Genomic DNA, 17399 nt, shown 5'->3' with positions numbered 1-17399 from the left:
GGTAGGAGCCAGAACCACTTCGCTTGGAAGTTGGTTACAGATCCTAGCCACCCTGATTGTGAAGTAGCACCTCCTGATATTCTAGACCCTGAATATGGGTGCCCAAGATGAATGGTCGTTCCTTAAGGAGACGATACTCAGAGCCCAAGGAGTGACAATCCCAACGAGAATCAAAGGGGGCAAAAGTGCTAAAAAGCACCCCTGGCTCACCAAGGGCTTTCAGCAATGCCTGATTGCCAAAAAGGAGGCCAGTGGAAGGGAGGGCCTATCACCAAAGAGGAGTATATCTCCATCGCTCGGGTCTGTAGGGGGACTGTTAGGAAAGCTAAGGCAGCTATGGAATTAGGGCTAGAATCAAGGATCAAGGACAACAAAAAGTCCTTTTTTAAATACATAGGGAGAATGAAGAAGATACCAGGTAATGTTGGGCTCCTGCAGGATATGCTAGGCAATCTGGTGGTTGCACCAGAGGAGAAACCAGACCTTTTTAACAATTTATTTGCCTCCATTTTTTTGTGCAGGGACTGGGACTCGCCCACTGAGATTCGGGATGGACTCAGGAGAGAGTTCGCCAAGCCTAGGGTCAGGGAGGACTGAGTTAGGGAACTTCTGGAGGGGCTGGATGTGTTCAAATCAGCACGTCCAGATGCTCTCCGCCCCAGGGTGTTGAGGGAATTGGCAGGGGTTATTGCGAGGCCCCTGGCACAGCTTTATGAGCACTCGTGGTGCTCTGACCAGGTCCCAGATGACTGGAAGGGCTAATGTGGTCCCCATCTTCAAAAAAGGGAGAAGGGAGGACCAGGACAACTATAGGTCCGTTAGTCTTACTTTGATCCTGGGGAAGCTGTTTGAGAAGATTATTAAGGGGCACATCTGTGAAGGGCAAGCAATGGGGATGATGCTCAAGGGCAACCAGCATGGTTTCATTAGGGGCAGGACCTGTCAAACCAATCTGATTGCCTTCTACAAATCATGACAGATAACAGCAAACTGGCTGAGGTGCCACACACAAAGAGTGGTGGTGGATTGGTCATATTCGACATGGAGGGATGTGAACAGCCAAGTCCCCCAGGACTCGGTCCTTGGGCCCACACTGTTCAATTTCTGTATTAGCGACTTGGACAAGGGGGTGAAAGGCACCCTGTTTAAATTTGCAGATGACAGCAAGATTTGGGGTGAGGTGGGCACACTAGAAGGGAGGGACAGGAAAAAGCTGGATCTGGACAGGTTACAGGGGTGGGCAAGTGGAAATAGAATGGGATTAAATAGTGACATGTGCAGGGTGCTAAAAGCTGGGGAACTCTATTCTCAAATGCACGGTTGCAGAAACAGATCTTGGAGTCATTAATTCCAAGATGAACGTGGGCCACTAATGCGAGGACACGGTCAGTAGGGCTAACAGCACCTTTTTGTGCATCCACAGATGTATCACAAGCAGGGCCAAAGAGGTGATCCTCCCCCTCTATGTGACACTGGTCAGGCTGCAGTTGGAGTACCGCATCCAGTTCTGGGCGCTGCACTTCAGGAGGGACGTGGACAGCATTGAGAGGGTCCAAAGGAGGGCCGCTTGCATGATCTAGGGATAGTGGGGCAGACCTTACAAGGAGAGGCTACTGGACATTAACCTGATAAGCCTTTACAAGAGAAGGCTGAGAGGGGACCTGGTGGCCATCTATAAACTTACTAGGGGGGACCAGTGAGGAATGGCAGAGACCTTGGTCCCCTGAGTGCCTCCTGGAGTAACAAGGAATAATGGCCATAAGTTGTTAGAGAGTAGAAGGCAGTACTTCACAGTCAGGGTGGCTAGGATCTGGAACCAACTTCCAAGGGAAGTAGCCCTGGCTCTTACCTCGGGGGTCTTTAAGAGGAGCCTTGACGATTACCTAGGTGAGGTCATTTGAGCCCAGTTTTCTCTCCTGCCCAGGGCAGGGGGTCAGACTAGAAGATCTGCAAGATCCCTTCTGACCCTACATCTATGAGTCTATAAAAATCTAAGCCAGCACTCCTCCGTCCAAAAGGAGTTCCATTTCTGCTGCATGACAGATGACTCCACAAAAGATTAGACTGTGCACACCATCAGCAGGTGTATTTGGAATGAGAATGGTTGCAGCTGTGGTTCTTTTTGTTGAACTCCATGCTGATGGTATGTTAGGTGTGCTTTGAACATGCTTTCTAGATTGGATCCACAAAGAGGCCTGGGCACAGGCATGACTAGTTTGTGAATACATAAAAAGTTTAGGCATGACAGATAACAGTACAGGGCAGAATCCTTTCCACTTTACACACTCAAATAGCTCTTACCAAGCTGCATTGGTGTCATTTTTGGTATTTACACTTAGCTGGTGATCCTAATTCACGTTCATTGTGGATCCTCAACAATTCACACAACAGCTAAACATGTACAGTGAGGTCTAGTCTGACCACACCAGCACACATTTTGGCACAAGAGTATTTGGGAGAAAGTAAGCCCTGAAAGTGTAGCAAAACACCCAGTTTTTATTTATTTATATATTGTAAAATGCATTCCCTCCCCTTTCCCCAACCATTTCTGACTTTTTCTTTCCCCCTCTATTCCCTATAGATAAGTATAACTGAGCTCAGACTTAGGATAAACTTTAAACATTTTTATTTTGGTAGCAAGTTTTTGGTTTTGGATATCCACTCTTTTATATTGTATTATTAGGTTTGTATTGATTCGTACTGTTGTACATTGTATTATTATCATTTTCATATTGATTTTCATTGTTTCATATGAATATTGTATGGTTTAGGCCTGTGTTTGTAAGTGAATCAAAGTCATGTCAAGTTTCTATTTTGTATGTCAAGTCTGCATCTTGTGTCCTCTGCCTGGGCATCCCATGTTGCAACTGTATGAGTCATGTACCCCTCCCGTGTAAACTGGTTCCCAGATGAATGGGAGTGATTGGGAATGATTGAAATACAATGGTAGCAGGCCTCTACTGAATGGCCTGTAATGACTGGGCCATCATCTTGCATTGATTCATCCAGGAGCCATGGACCTCACCCATGAACAGAGACAAGAACCCTGAAGAACCAGCAACTCTCACCATTACACCCAAAACTGCATGTCCTTGCATGAAGCACACATGCTCAGTACACCAGGGGCTGACCCTTGCCTGGGCATGCCTCCTGTCACTAGGGTCACACAAGGTCTGCCCCTATAAAAGGGGCAGTGAAGACAGACCCAGGGGGACACCCTCTCCATCCAGACCATCACTATGCCGCACCACCTATCCACCCAGAGGCCCTACCAGCGACCCCCCTCTGGACAACACCTACTGGACAAGGACCCCTTCCAGCCTGGATAGGTAGATATTACCTGCATACCTCCTTCTACAATTTAGACTCTATCTCTTTCTCTCCCTCTGTATCTCTCTCTCCTCCTGGACTTCAGGAGACTTCAGCCACTGCACCAAGCCTCTCTAACCCCTGCTGCCATTGTGGGTGTGGGTGTGAGTGCAAGGGAACCAATAAGGCATTGTGTCACCATCTCCCCTGTTCAATAAAACCACTGTCATTTGCAGCCCCGAGTTGGGTAATGTCTTTCTCTCTCTCTTTCTCTCAGCTCTAGCCCCCAACCCTCTCCACTAGTTTCCCCATCTCCTCTCAATTCCTACTGTCTTTTCCCTGTGACTTTCTGCTTCCTTTCTCTGCTTTCCCATTGCCCCTCCACCTTTCAGTCTCTCCTGCCACTTTCCCTGTGATTTTCTACTGTCTCCCTGCTTCCCATGCTCCTATTGCCTTTTCCCTGTGACTTTCTGCTGCCTTTCTCTGCTTTCCTGCTGCCCCTACCACCTTTCAGTCTCTCCTGCTGCTTTTCCTGTGAATTTCTGCTGTCCGTCTCTCTGTTCTTAGGCTTTGCCTGCACCTTCTGTAGTCATCCCCCTTGACCCACCCCCTGCAGCTTCCCAGCTCCTCATGGCTGTCCTGCAGTTTTCTCCAGCAGCTGGAGCCTTTCTCCAGCTTGCAGCACCTACTGCCACTTCCTGCAGCTTCTCTAGCTGCCCCAGAGCCATCCTTCAGCTCCCCACATCCAGAGCCCCTCTTTAACACCCACACTTTCCCTTAGTCCCATTTTCCCTCTCCGTACCTACCTTTTCAGCTCCCCCATAGCTCTGTGCCAGCATCGCTCCCCTGTTCTGCAGGCTTTGGGCATTGTCTTTTAATCAATTAAGATCAATTAACCTAAAGTTACCCCCGAGCCTCAGTTCTTCAGCCCAGGCCCCTCTAGTCTACTGGTTCTAATCCCAGTCCCAGTGACTTTCACTCCCAACAACTTTAACTCCCTACACTTCTACTTTCCTGGATTAGAGCATGGAGTCTATGCTTGGCTATAGGCAGCCCACACGTGACTGTTGGGGAGGCATGGGGGAGCAAGTGCCCCCCCTGAGCAGTGCCAGGCTGCAAAGGGTTGGCTGCCAGACCAAAAGTGACCACGGACTGGCAAACCACAGCCCCGCATGCGCTATGGGCTATGACCACTACTTGGCCATTTGCCAACTACTGCATTATTCCACCATCATGAACAGCACTGTGTGCACCCACCTGGCTGCAATATGTTGGACCTTTGGGTTCCTGGTGGTGATTGTACACTGTCAGTGGTTGTAAGTGTGCCCTTCTGTGGGCCCTATGAGATTGACAACATCTTCTGTGACTTCTCACCACTGTTGAGGCTCACATGCACAGATACCTCCAGCACTGAAGTCTCTTTCTACACCCTGGCATGGGCTGTTGTGCTGGGATGCTGCCATATCACTATAGTGTCCTATATCTTCATCATTTCCACCATCTTCTGAATCCCTTCAGCCATTGGGAGAAGGAAAAATATTTTCTACATGTGCTGGGCACTGGACTGTGCTGTTTATCTTCTATGGTATAGTCATATTCACCTATATCCATCCATCTGCCAAGAAATCCTTTGTCCTAGACAAAGCTGTGTCCATCTTCTACACCATTATTACCCCTTTCCTGAACCCTATTATTTACAGCTTGAGGAACAAGGAGATGAAGGCAGCCCTGAAGAAAACACTAAGAGGCCAGGGAAAGTCTTTCTGCAAAGGCAATGTCAGCCTGATTTCCCTTAATTAGAAATGGGCATAGAGCTGATTCCGGGTAGTTCTAGCTTGGGGTTCAGGATTTTAAGGAAGCCAAAGGGAGTAAGGGATCAAATCCTGTTGGGCATACTAAGAGTACTTGGTTAGGCCTTAATCTCAGACAAAATGTATTTCAAATAAGGAAGAGGGAGAAAAGAAAGATTTTTCATCATGAATTGCTATTCTTTTGACGATGCTATCAACTCCTGCTAGTAAACTCTTCTACATAAAATAAAATTATTTTTTAAATGTTAGTGAATGAACTAGACACTTATTTTAGTACAGGTCAATGGTTCTCAACTTTCTTGGAAGTGAGGCACCCCTGCACAACTTTTGTCAATTGAGTGTCACTCAATTTCAAAAACTGATTTGTATAATACAGTGTTTACTTCCTTTCAAAGCGGATGGACAGTGAGGTTGGAGGGCCAGTCAGGAAGGGACAAGCCTGAGTCTGCACTTATCTCCTCAAACCCTGCAGCACCCTTCAAGGGATCCTTTGGCACCCCGAGGTGCCCTGGACCTTGGTTGAGAATGACTAGTATGTTAAGCAATTTATTTGCCAAATTTCTCTTCCTTTACTTTTTATTGCTACGTAGTGTCCACAAGATATTATAGCTAAGAATTTCTCTCAGAATTTCTACTATAATATATTGTGTTGCAAATTGTACTTTATTCTCTCTTTTCCCATTCCTAATTCTTATACTATGCTGCTATTTAGAAGACATTTTCCTTACCTCATGCTAAGAAGCATTATTTCAAAATTCAAATATACTGTTACGGTATGCCCACTTATTAGAGGGGTCCACCTTAAAATACCCAGTGCCTAATTTTCAGAGGTGCTGAGTATTTATAGCTTTCCTTAAGATGCAGTTACAGGTGATAAGTACCTCTGAGACTTAGATCTTAAGTAGGTCAATATGGACTTTCCAAATCAAACATACCTTTGGTAAATTTTCACATTAGACTGACTTTTTCAAAACTGCCATTGTAATTTAGATATCCTGTTTTCATTAATTTCTAATAGATACCGGGCTCAAAATTCCTTAGCAGCTTTCAAAGGATGAGCCTCTATCTCCCCTTTCTCTCTCAAATATTGAATTGATATTTGTAACCTGATCTTTCTATTCTTAATGTAGGGAAAAAAAGGTTTAAGACACTTAGGCTGATGGTCAGTGTGTATATACCATCATTAATACCTATTGGATGAAGGTACTTAACAATCTCACATGTGTGGCTTGTAGGCCTGGTTTAAACACTCAGAAACAAATCAATTGCTAGAGTTTTGATCAGGGATGGTGTTCCACCTCTAGATCAGATTGTTAAGTATCTTCTTCCACCACCACCTTCTTTCGTATCAATGGGAGTGATCCTTTTCCATGGATGAGCAGAGTATAATTTAGCCTAACAAATACAATGTCACACTGCCCAAGGAAACAATGGAACCTTTGTCTCTCCTCTTATTAGATTCATAAATGCTAGGGTTGGAAGGGACCTCAATAGCTCATCAAGTCTGACCCCCTGCCTGGGCAGGAAAGAGTGCTGGGGTCTGGTGTCACCCATGTCAAGAATTTGGCTTGTCCACAGGTTGAGGTACAGAAATGGCACAAGCTAGAATATGAATCTACAGAGGTAGATCAGATTCATCCCGGGTGACACATGCATGTATTATGCACTCCATTAGTAAGTGTGCCATACTCTATCCATCTACTTCAAAACCTTCCTTTGAACAGGTAGGTTTAGCCTTCAGCTTTTCAATGGTCTCCCTCTTCTTCTCTGGTAATAATAGTTATGTTTTTCAAAGCTATTTAAAGTAATTTTCAAAGATACCTAAATCCTACTTACTCTATGGGGATCTGATACTCATCTCCCTTTGATGTCTATGGGAATCATAGAAAGAGGGAGCGTGGAAAAAAAAACAAAAACAACACAACAAAACAAACCCAAACCTATTGTATATTTATGTATATTGTGCCTGTGCCTGAGCCAGTGTGTACACGCAGATGTGTGTTTGTGTGTGCACGTATGTGCACACGTATGACATGGCTAAAGAACCTTGAAGCAATCTGAGCCAAGGGAAGATCATCCCTGACTAAACTATCCAGCCGAATGTCTGTCTAATCTGCCCTTGAAAATGTTCATAGTTGGAGATTCCATAAATTTTCTAGATAGCCTAGTCCAGTAATTTATCAACCAAATAGTCAGAAAGTTCGTCCTAATCTTCAACCTAAATTTCCTCTGATGCAGCCTGAAGCCATTGCTCCTGATCCTGTCTCCATCTCTTTCTCTATAGAAAAGCCCATTGGCTTTTCTCCAGGGTCAGTAACGCTAACTCTTTAAGCCTATCCTCATAAATTGTGCTTCCCAGGCCTCTCATTATTGTTGTTCTCTGTTGTACTCTCTCCAATCCTGTACTCTGCTGTACTCTGTCCACATCCTTCCTAAAGTGTGGGGCCCAAAACTGACACACAACACCAGTGCTGAATACAGTGGAAGAATCACTTCCCTTGATTTGCAAAGGACACTCTGTAAATACTCAGTATATTGTTGGCCTTTTTTTTGCTAATGCAAGAAGAACACACTATTGGCTCATATTCAGATTATGATCTATTGTAACCCTGAAGTCCTTTTCTGCAGTGCTGTAGTTAGGCAGTTATTCCCCAGTCTATGCATGCAATTTTCTTGTCCCAGCTACAGGACTATACATTTATACTTCTTGAATTTTATTTGGTTGATTATGGAAGCTGACAATCAATTGTTCCTCTATGCCACAGAGTAAGCATTACCCAGTGGCTTCCAGAATTCTCCTCTTGCAATTAAGCCACCACATTCTTCATTTAGTATTCATTCATTTAGTGTTCTGCATGATGATTTCCCTCTAGCAGCCAGATACTACTCCACTTATTAGCACCTATGCGTATAGAGTGTTTCAGGCCCAGTCAAACTGGATCAGGGAGAGGAATGGGGGTCACTTTCCATTCCTATATCCTATGTCCCTGTTATTAGCAGAGCAAAGTAGGAACAGATCCAAGTTGAATATGAGGACAGATGCTTGTATCTGCCTAGAGACAATTTGAATAACGTTACAGCAGTCCCCACTAGGACTGTTCTATTTTCTATGATTCTCTAACACATTTTCTCAACATGTCATGCTCTGTTCTCTTGGTGGACTTAGTTTTCTTTTTGACTGTCTTGCTGGACTTACTCTATGTCACCATCATCTTCTGTGTCTGCATCGTTTTCATGGTCCTGTGTATCCTCACTTGTACCTCCCACTTCCCTGCAGTCCTCATTTTTCTATAAGGCACCCTCTTCATATACAGCCAACCTGGAAGGATCCAACCAACAAACTGGTATTTGTGTACACCACTAGTCCGAATAAAACTATAGCATGAATATACATGAGTATATAGTAAACTGAGTATGCAAGAGGAAGGAATATGAAAGTCTTAGAAAGGGAAGGAGAACTATACATCTGGGAAAGAGAAGGGGCAAAAAAAAATGAAGAACATCTCTGCAACATTTCTTAAGTTGTTGGAAAGGTTGGGGTGTTGTTTTGGTGACATAAACGGTGATACTGAAATAGCAAATAGCAAATGTAGCCACATAACTCACACCCATAAGTGTGGTTTCCCAGATAGTGTGACTACAGGAGTCATCCCCAGCACAGGTGAGGTTGAGTGCTATAGTTGCCCCCCTGTGCCTGGGGCCAGTGGCCCTGGCTAGCTTTAGGGAGAGGTCAGACATGGAAGTAGAGATAAGCCAGGTGGCAGGGGCTGCTGTGGTAGGTTTATGGTGCTATGCTAGCTTTAGGGTTGAGGCGGGCTAGAAGCATTAAAAGGATGTTGGGGGGAAGTGGGAAAAGGAGGGACAGACTGATGAGGCAGGCAAAGGAAAAAGAAGCAGCCTAACCAGACAGGGAACAGGAAACTGAGTATACAACCCTAACGCAGCTGGGGGTGGAAGGGCACAGGCTATAGATTGGGGTGGGAAATTAGAAGAAGGAATGGATGGCAGGGGAGACCAGAAAGTGGTAAGCCCCAGGAGCCAAAGGCACAGCAGTCCCCCTAACTGCTAGTTATTTGCTTAAGTACACATTTATCAGCTCCAACAGTCCTTTGAGAGGCTGGATGACAGAACCTATATACAGAGGTACCCCCGTAATCTGGCCACCCTGCAGTACATCTGCAACCTGTTTCAGCCCCACCAAGCTTCCAGTAACACCCTGATGGTGTCTGAGAGGGTGAGCATTGCCCTGGATGTCCTTGCCTCAGGGTCATTTCCCAGGCATCTGTCCAAAACACCTACATCAGCTAGGCTTTTCCATCAGTTCCTGGATATCTTCTACCACACAAAATAAATTTTTAATTAATATTTATTTGCCTCTGGCTCCTATCTAAAGTGACAGGAGCCAGGGGCAGGATGACCCAGGGCAAGCCACAGTAGACCCCTGGTAGAGCAGGCATTCCCCCCACACCAGCTGGAGGGACCATGGAGTTGCTCCTGCCTGTGCTGGAACAGGAAACTCAGGCAAGAGGGAGTTGAGGCTGTCTGCGCTGGTCCCCACCTGACCATGGGGCTGGGGTGGGGGGCTGGGAGTGTGGGGGTGCACAGGAGCCAGTGCCGGTGGAACCCAGAGTGGGGTGGCTCCCTGTTCTCCCTGCTGGGGCAGCCCAGCTCCAAACAGCCCAGCCAGCTGCACCCCAGGCTCCTGCCACCCTGCTCTGGGCCCTGTCGGCACTGGCACTGGGGCACCACCCGGCTGTCGCTGACTCCCAACCCCCTTGTTTGGCCCTGGGGGCAGCATGGGGGGGCGGTGCCTGAGGCTGCTGGGGTTGGCATGACTCATCAGGGACATGGCCCAGGGCATGGGGAGGTGGCATGGAACTTGCATCCTATGCCTGAGGCTTGGGGCGGCAACAGCTTGGTTGCCCCCCACCCCATGGGAGGATCCGGTGGGTGCCACTGCCCCGGAGGGCAGGCCCAGGCCCCCACCCTCAGGGGCCTGTCAGCATCTCACTTCCTGACCTCAAGATGTGGGGAGGCTGTGCCAGGGGTGGGAGCAGAGCCACAGCCACTTTTCTGCTCCAGAAGCTCTTATGGCCGCGAGGAGCCCAGGGGCCCTGGGAATCCCCTGCCTTCTGAGCCTGCTGGGGGTGGCATGACCTGGCTGGGTCCTGGCCTGGGGCAAAGGAAGCTCGGGGAGGTCACAGAACCTTATGGAGCAAAAACGCAGCCGCAGCTCTGCTCTGGCTCCTGGTGCAGCCTGCCGCCTGTCCTGGGGCTGGGGGGTGAGCTGCTGCCAGGCCACCAGGCCCCTGCAGGGTGGGGTGGGGGAGGGGTGGGGCCTTCTCCCAGGGTGGTGGCACCCTCTGGGGCTGCCCATGGGGGTGGGGGCAGCCAGGCAGTTGCCATCCCAAGCCTCAGGTGCAGGATGCCACTTCTGTGCAGCATCCCTGGGCTTCTTGCATCCTGGGCAACACGCCAGCCCCAGTGGCCTTGGGTGGCCCCCTGCACTGCCCTCAGGGATGGCCAGGAACATCCCCAGGGCCCCCAGCCTCCTGTAAGCTGTAGGAGATTTTGAAGCAGAAAAGCAACCATGGGTCTGCTCCGGCTCCTGGCGCAGCTTCCCTGCCTGTCCCAGGCCATCCCCTGGAGTAGTGGCAACCCTCAGGCCACCCGTGGGGGTGGGGCAGCCAGGCCTTTGCTGCCCCAAGCCTCAGGCATGCCATGCAAGTTATGCGCCACCTCCCTAGGCTTCCCACATTCCGGGCCACATCCCCACCAGCTCGTGCCACCCCCAGAGTTTACATTAGCCCTCCCACACTGCTCCCCAAGCTGGAAAGGCCCTTCCCCAGCAGCCCCCGGCCTCCTGACCACAGCAGGAGCCACCGGAGTGCAAACGCGGCCACCAGACTTTGGGCACCAAGGGCCCGGCTGGCTCTCCCCTTACAACCTTCCTGAAAACCCCACAGCTACAACCTCCTCCAGACACAGTCACGCATCACACAAATATCACACAGCCACATCCACAGTTTCCCACAAACCCCACATCTACCAACTCATCCATACCCCCTGACAGCCCTGCACACCCCACATGCTATACAAGAGTAAGACTGAATTTTGAGCTATTATGCAATCACTTCTACATATAAAGCACAAACACACATATATCAGGACAAAAATATATTATTTAATTGAATTAAAATATAATATTATGGGTATTGATTTCTAGTACATCATTTGTTTTTCTTCCAGTTCTAAGATAGCAAACCCTCTTCTCTGAAGGAGTACTTCCACGGGCAAAGTTCAGAGGTCAGGGGCAGGACTTTCAGTCCCAAGATGGTGACCAGGGGGTGGGGTACCTGTCAAGGAGTGGGGTTATCCATGTGGCCCTCGAAAGCTTGCCAAAACTCACTAAGCGGCCCTCTGCCCAAAATAATTGCCCACCCCGGCCTAGAAATTCTGTATATAGCCTTCTAGGGGAGTTTACTACCCAATCAGCTACTGAGATAAAAAACACACAGATGGACTCAACCCTTTCTGGAATATAATCTCAGGTATGCAGACATGTAGCTGCATGCATATACGGGTAATGCGTAGCCCTGTGCAGTCTCAGTTTATATATCCACAGCATAAAAGACAGGTTGAAAACTCATTTAAGCTCATGAAAGAAAAAAAGAATTCTACCCAAATTACTTAGCTTGCGGTAAATAACTTTAAACCATAATAAAAAAGGGAGTAGATACATAAGACACCAGCTGACATTGTTGTATATACCATTTCATGTCAATATAAAGTTCTCAGTGCTACCTGGCTCCCCCATCCCCTGCAAGGGAAAGACTACTTTTCCTACTTCAGATAGAAAGTTTGGGAGCACTGGTTATATGTAAAACGTGCATAATTACATCATGTGTTGTTCCCTTCCCGCAATACAATTTAAAAATGCAGCTGCAAGCTTTGTCCAAAAAAGTAGAAGAAAATTTTGGTTGCATGGAGAGAAACAAGGAAGGTGTGAGAAAGAGAGAGACATTTGACTTTTTAAACATTTGATATACAAATATTAAAAACAACAAGTGAAAGTGCAAGGGCATGTGGCCCTCCCAGGGGCCAAGCATGATGGAGAGAATGAGTGTCTAGGCTTGTTTTGTTTTCTTTTTTAGCTGTTACAAATATCAGGGAATGGAAAAATCAGTTACATGCAGATCTTCAGCTTTCTTTACACTGACTTTCTAACCTTCCTCTCCCTGAACAACAATAATAGAGAAAATTATTTCTCCCAGAGCCAAGAAGAAGGAAGTCCCAAAGGACTTTTATTTCATTAATTGCCAACTCTCAAACCAGAGCTTTTTCTTTCCTTATTCTTCACGTCCTTTTCCTGCCAATGCAACAAGAGTTTAACTGGCAACAAAAACCAGTCACACCCATGTGGGCTACTATTTATAGAAGGGAACAAAGGAACCAGATAAGCCAAATGCTATTGTCTTTCATGAGTTTCCTCTCTGCTCTGTATCTGCCTTTGACTGGGCTCATAGGGCGTGACAGAACAAGGATAAAAAGAATTAAATGAGACAAAGAGACTCTTGAAAGATTTCTGTAATGATGCAGTGGACATATCTGAAGGTACCAAGGACACTCTTTAACCTTACATCTGTTTCCTAAAGGTCCTCTTATGTGTGGGCCTCTCCATTCTGAACAGGCAAGACCCCAAGTTCAAAACAATTTTGGTGAGTGCCTTTCTCATTTGTACAAAGACCAGAGCTTAGTGCAGGAAGACGGGTGACAAGATGATTTTTGGACTCCTTCATTTGAAAGCCCCTCTCTTGAAAAATATTCTGCTTTAATAGTCTCTAAATATTATATTAATTTTTGGGGAGGAATATGTAGGGTATTCCAGGAAACAATCAAAAAGCCAAATAAGGAGATGACCTAAAAGGACTTTTCCAAGGCATTTACTGGTATGAAAGGTCATTTTTTATAATATAAATTTAATTCATAGATTTCAAAAAAATTGTAGAAATATGTTTTAGTAACTTTGTTTTCAATTTATTAATGGAAGAACCAAAAAAGGCATGGGGATGCAACTTATCCAAGATCAGCCAGATTTCCAGAGCTGGAAACAAATGCAAGGACACTAAGGGTCAAGTACAACTGTCTATCCGACAGGCTATGTCGCTATTGGTGATTGTAATAACAACAGTAGCAGATATCTGAAGGTTTACAGCTCTAACAAGCTATGGCCTATACTAAAATTTTTGTATCATTTTATTAAGTAAACAGGCAGGCAACACTTTGTGAAAACATACTGGAGTTTTACTGGAGAAGTAGAAGCAAGAATAAAAAGCTCCAGGTTTCGCCCTCACATACTGCAGGTTTAAATGGTTCATTGTATAACTTGTAAGATGTTGAAGTGAGCTTTTTGCTCAAAGATTACTACTTAATAACAACCATTAAGGATATGTGTTTAATACTTCAATAATAAGTATGTGGTTAATACTTCAACAGTAATGAGAGGGTACACGAAATAACTTATAATGGCTTATGGAAACTGATTTCTTCCCTAATTTGAGAAGGCACAAGTTTGCTGAAACTTAAAAAAAAAAAAAAAAAAAAAAAAGACTTAAAAAAACCCAACTTCTTTAAAATAGAAATATTCATTGCATTATGAAAAATGCTTGCAACTCAAAAGGACAACTAATAGCAAGAATCTCCATTTTTGGACTTGAAAAACAGTCTTACCCCATATTCTGAAGAACTCCTAAATCAGAGCCCCAGTTGTTCTACTTAGATTATCTGATCTTCACATAAATTGTGAGCCTGGCTTTCTAGAGAAGAGAAGAGTTAGATGAGGTTTAACTAACAGTCTGCAAAACAAAAATGTTTCTAATAAACGAGATGGCAATACATTTTTCTACAGTAGATTGGATGAGAAAGAGTAGGCATAACTTGCAACACGGGGATTTAGGTTATAAAGTAAGAAAAAAATTCTAACTGAAGATGTTTAAATACTGGAACTGATTACCTGGAGATATAACAGAATCTCTTTCATTGCAAGTTTTTAAGAGCAGGTGAGGCAAGTATTTATCAAAGATAGTTTTTACAGAGATGATCCTGCCTGGGAATAAGGGATTGGACTGAGGGATTTTGAGGACATTTCTAGCTATATTTTTCTAGTATTTAAATTGCTTAACAGTTCTGCATTGGTTGATTTTTCCAAAGATTCAAAACTACAGTTCAAACTCAAATCTAGATCATTCCTAGTCTAAGTACTTAACTAACTACCCTACTCTGCAAACCTTTTTAGATATCTAAGAAATGAAAATGTATAGATCTATATGATGCTGTTATGGTTCAGAACTTAAGCTACTTCTAGTTGTTATAGTGGGCAGTTCATCCCAAATCTGTCTACAGCAGCATTGGTATGTCTCTCTTTAAGGCATATAATTCTATATGGTAAAAAAAACTCCAAAACATGTCAGTCTAGTGGTGAATATTCTAACAAGAGCCAAAACATGGTATTTAAAAGTAGGGAAATTCAAACTACAAAGTAGATCCAAGATTAATCACTGTAACAAAGTACCAATAATATCAGTGAACTCTCAGGGTCAAATACTATTCCTCTATTAAAAACTTAAGAGGTACTTGAAGAGACATAACTGACATTTTTAGCACTTATGCACAGTTAGGTTTCTATTACCATCTTTGGGAGGAAAGGTTCACCCTAGGCATGTACCTTCTGGAATTAAAACAGGAGGGAAGGAGGCCCTTTTACCTTTCAGCCCTATAGCTAGGATACCTGAGGGAATGAGAAACCCAGGTACTAGGTCCTCCTCTCTCCAAGATAGGGCTGAGTCCTGCCTCTTGAATCTCTTCACAAAATTTTGGATTTAGCAGGCCATGGACAAAGTGTTGCCTAGAGCCCTCTCTTCTTCTTGAAAAGTGTCTACTTCCAGTAGGAGAAGATGTGTGTACCAGGAAGCAGAGGAAAATGACCCAGATAATTCAGTGAAATGGATATTACTTCTGTCTAGGGGAGAGTGGGGGTAGGTTCTCACCTCTGACATTTATGTGGCAGAAGCTAATTCAGGGCTGCTAGTCTGTCTGGTTTAATGAACATTAAATTGAAAGTGAAGTGGTCCATCTTCAAAGGAAGGGCAGAAGAACGCTCTGAATCTGGTCTAGCTCATGGGCTTACAGTTAGAGCCCTTGGCTGGGAAATGGGCAAAAAAGCTCCAAGCCCCTTTGGTTAAGGTGGTTTAGAAGCATCTTCTCCTGCTTCTTGGCAAATGCTCTAACAGCCAGTATAATCAGACTAAAAGTTGGGGGTGTCATCTCTTTTTACAAACCCCTTCTAGTTGAAGTTTTTCTGGGATTACAGTTTCAGGATTTTCCCTAGCGTGCTGCATTTCTATTCCACCTGGATGTCTATACAGAGTGCAGCCTTCTGAGCATATCCAGTAACAAGGGGGATATGTGGAATTTAACCTGTGGCTAAGCACCAAAAGTTACAGTTACTTAGGTCCATAGGTGCCACAAAGGTGCACAGAGGTGAAACATGCTTAAGTGAACCCTAAGTTAACTGAGGTCAAATCAGAAGTATCTGGGCAAAACAAGTTGTGATGTCAGGAGGTCAGACTGGATAGCGTCATGCCCCTTGTCATTTATACTCTATGAGATACTGATAGGAACTCCAGATCTGTTATACAGTCTAGACAGACAGAGAATATTTCAATCACTTGCTTCATCAAACAGCAGTAATGTTACCCAAACTGTTTAACCCTTCGATTTGAGTCTTGTGGTTTCCTTCTCAGTAATGATAATACTGGTGTTTTTTGGTGAGCTTACCTTGTTCATTGTACATATGTGTTTCCCCTATAGATGTCTTCATGGGACATAAGAAATGGTTCCTCTGTGATGGAGTTCATCTTTGTAGGTTTTTCTGTCACTGGGAACTCACAACTTGGTCTCTTTTTCCTCTTCACTGCTGCATACCTATTCACTATCCTGGCCAACATCACCATCATCATTGTTGTTGTGCTGAACCATCAACTCCACACTCCCATGTACTTCTTCCTCAGTAATCTTTCCTTTCTTGACATCTGGTATGTCACGGTCACTGTGCCTAGGCTCTTGGTTGACTTGCTGATGGGGAAGAAGCCTATATCTATCACGGCCTGCTTTACTCAGTTCTATTTCTTCTTTGTGTGTGAAGCAACTGAGAACTTCCTACTGATGCTCATGGGTTATGACCGCTACCTGGCCATATGTCAGCCATTGCATTACCTTACCATGATGAACACATCTGCCTGCATCTGCCTAGTCACCTCATGCTGGACCATGGGGTTTCTGGTGGTGATTGTGCCCATGGTGTTGATAGCCAATTTGTCCTTTTGTGGGCCCCATGAACTTCACCACATCTTCTGTGACTTTTCTCCTCTGCTGAGGCTCTCATGCACAGACACTTCTAGCACAGAGGCCATCTTCTATGCCCTGGCCTGGGCTGTCCTCCTAGGTTGCTGCCTCTTTACCATGGTGTCCTATGTCTTCATCATTTCCACCATCGTTCAAATCTCCTCTGACACTGGGAGGAGCAAAATGTTTTCCACCTGTGCTGGGCACCTGACTGTGGTGCTTATCTACTATGGTACAAGCACCTTCACCTATATCTGCCCATCAGCCAGGAATTCCTTTGCGATGGATAAGGCTGTGTCTGTCTTTTACACCATTGTTACCCCTATTTTGAACCCTATCATCTACAGGTTGAGGAACAAGGATATGAAAGTGGCCCTGAAAAAAACTTTAAGGAATTGGAACAATTCTCTGGGCAAAGGACATGTTGGTAAAGTGTCTCTTAGTTAGAGATTAAGCCAATTAGACATGGTTCACAAGCATTCCAGAAAGGAACCAGGGATTTTAAGAGGTATAAGGCAAGTAGTCAACCCCAGATTAGTTAAATTTGAGTTTTCGACTACCTTAGTTCGTAATATCCATTATGGATTCCAAAATAAAAAAACAATAGATCTACCCATGTCTCTTTTCTCTAATTCTGTGTCTAATAGACAATTTTAATGTCTTTATTCTCAGCAACTTTTTGTGAAACCCTTATGTATACAATATTAATTTAGTTAGGAACACAAATAATACTTGAAAGAAAGCTTGTTTGTTTGTAGTTTTTTGATCCAGCCTTGTTGTTATCTTCACAAACCTTAGTAAAAAAGACATTTTTATAGTCCCTCTCTCTCAGGTGATTAATTTTGGAAAGCAAATGGTCTCAATTTGCAAAGATGT

The 17399-nt window shown here is 44.9% G+C and overlaps 1 protein-coding gene across 1 annotated transcript; it reads left to right on the top strand.

Annotated features, from left to right (window-relative positions):
* Positions 1-15989: 15989 nt before the first annotated feature.
* On the top strand, positions 15990-16970 carry LOC102563629 (olfactory receptor 6F1-like). The gene has a single exon (XM_006276808.1). The coding sequence runs from the start codon at positions 15990-15992 to the stop codon at positions 16968-16970; it is 981 nt and encodes a 326-aa protein (XP_006276870.1).
* Positions 16971-17399: the final 429 nt, after the last annotated feature.

The sequence above is a fragment of the Alligator mississippiensis genome, chromosome 7, assembly GCF_030867095.1.
Source record: "Alligator mississippiensis isolate rAllMis1 chromosome 7, rAllMis1, whole genome shotgun sequence".
NCBI lineage: Eukaryota > Metazoa > Chordata > Crocodylia > Alligatoridae > Alligator > Alligator mississippiensis.
The sequence above is the reverse complement of the archived record's forward strand: the minus strand, read 5'-3'. Positions and strand labels throughout refer to the sequence as shown.

Excerpts from the sequence above, each read along its gene's own strand:
- LOC102563629 (XM_006276808.1), top strand. The coding sequence starts at position 15,990 with ATGTCTTCATGGGACATAAGAAATGGTTCCTCTGTGATGGAGTTCATC.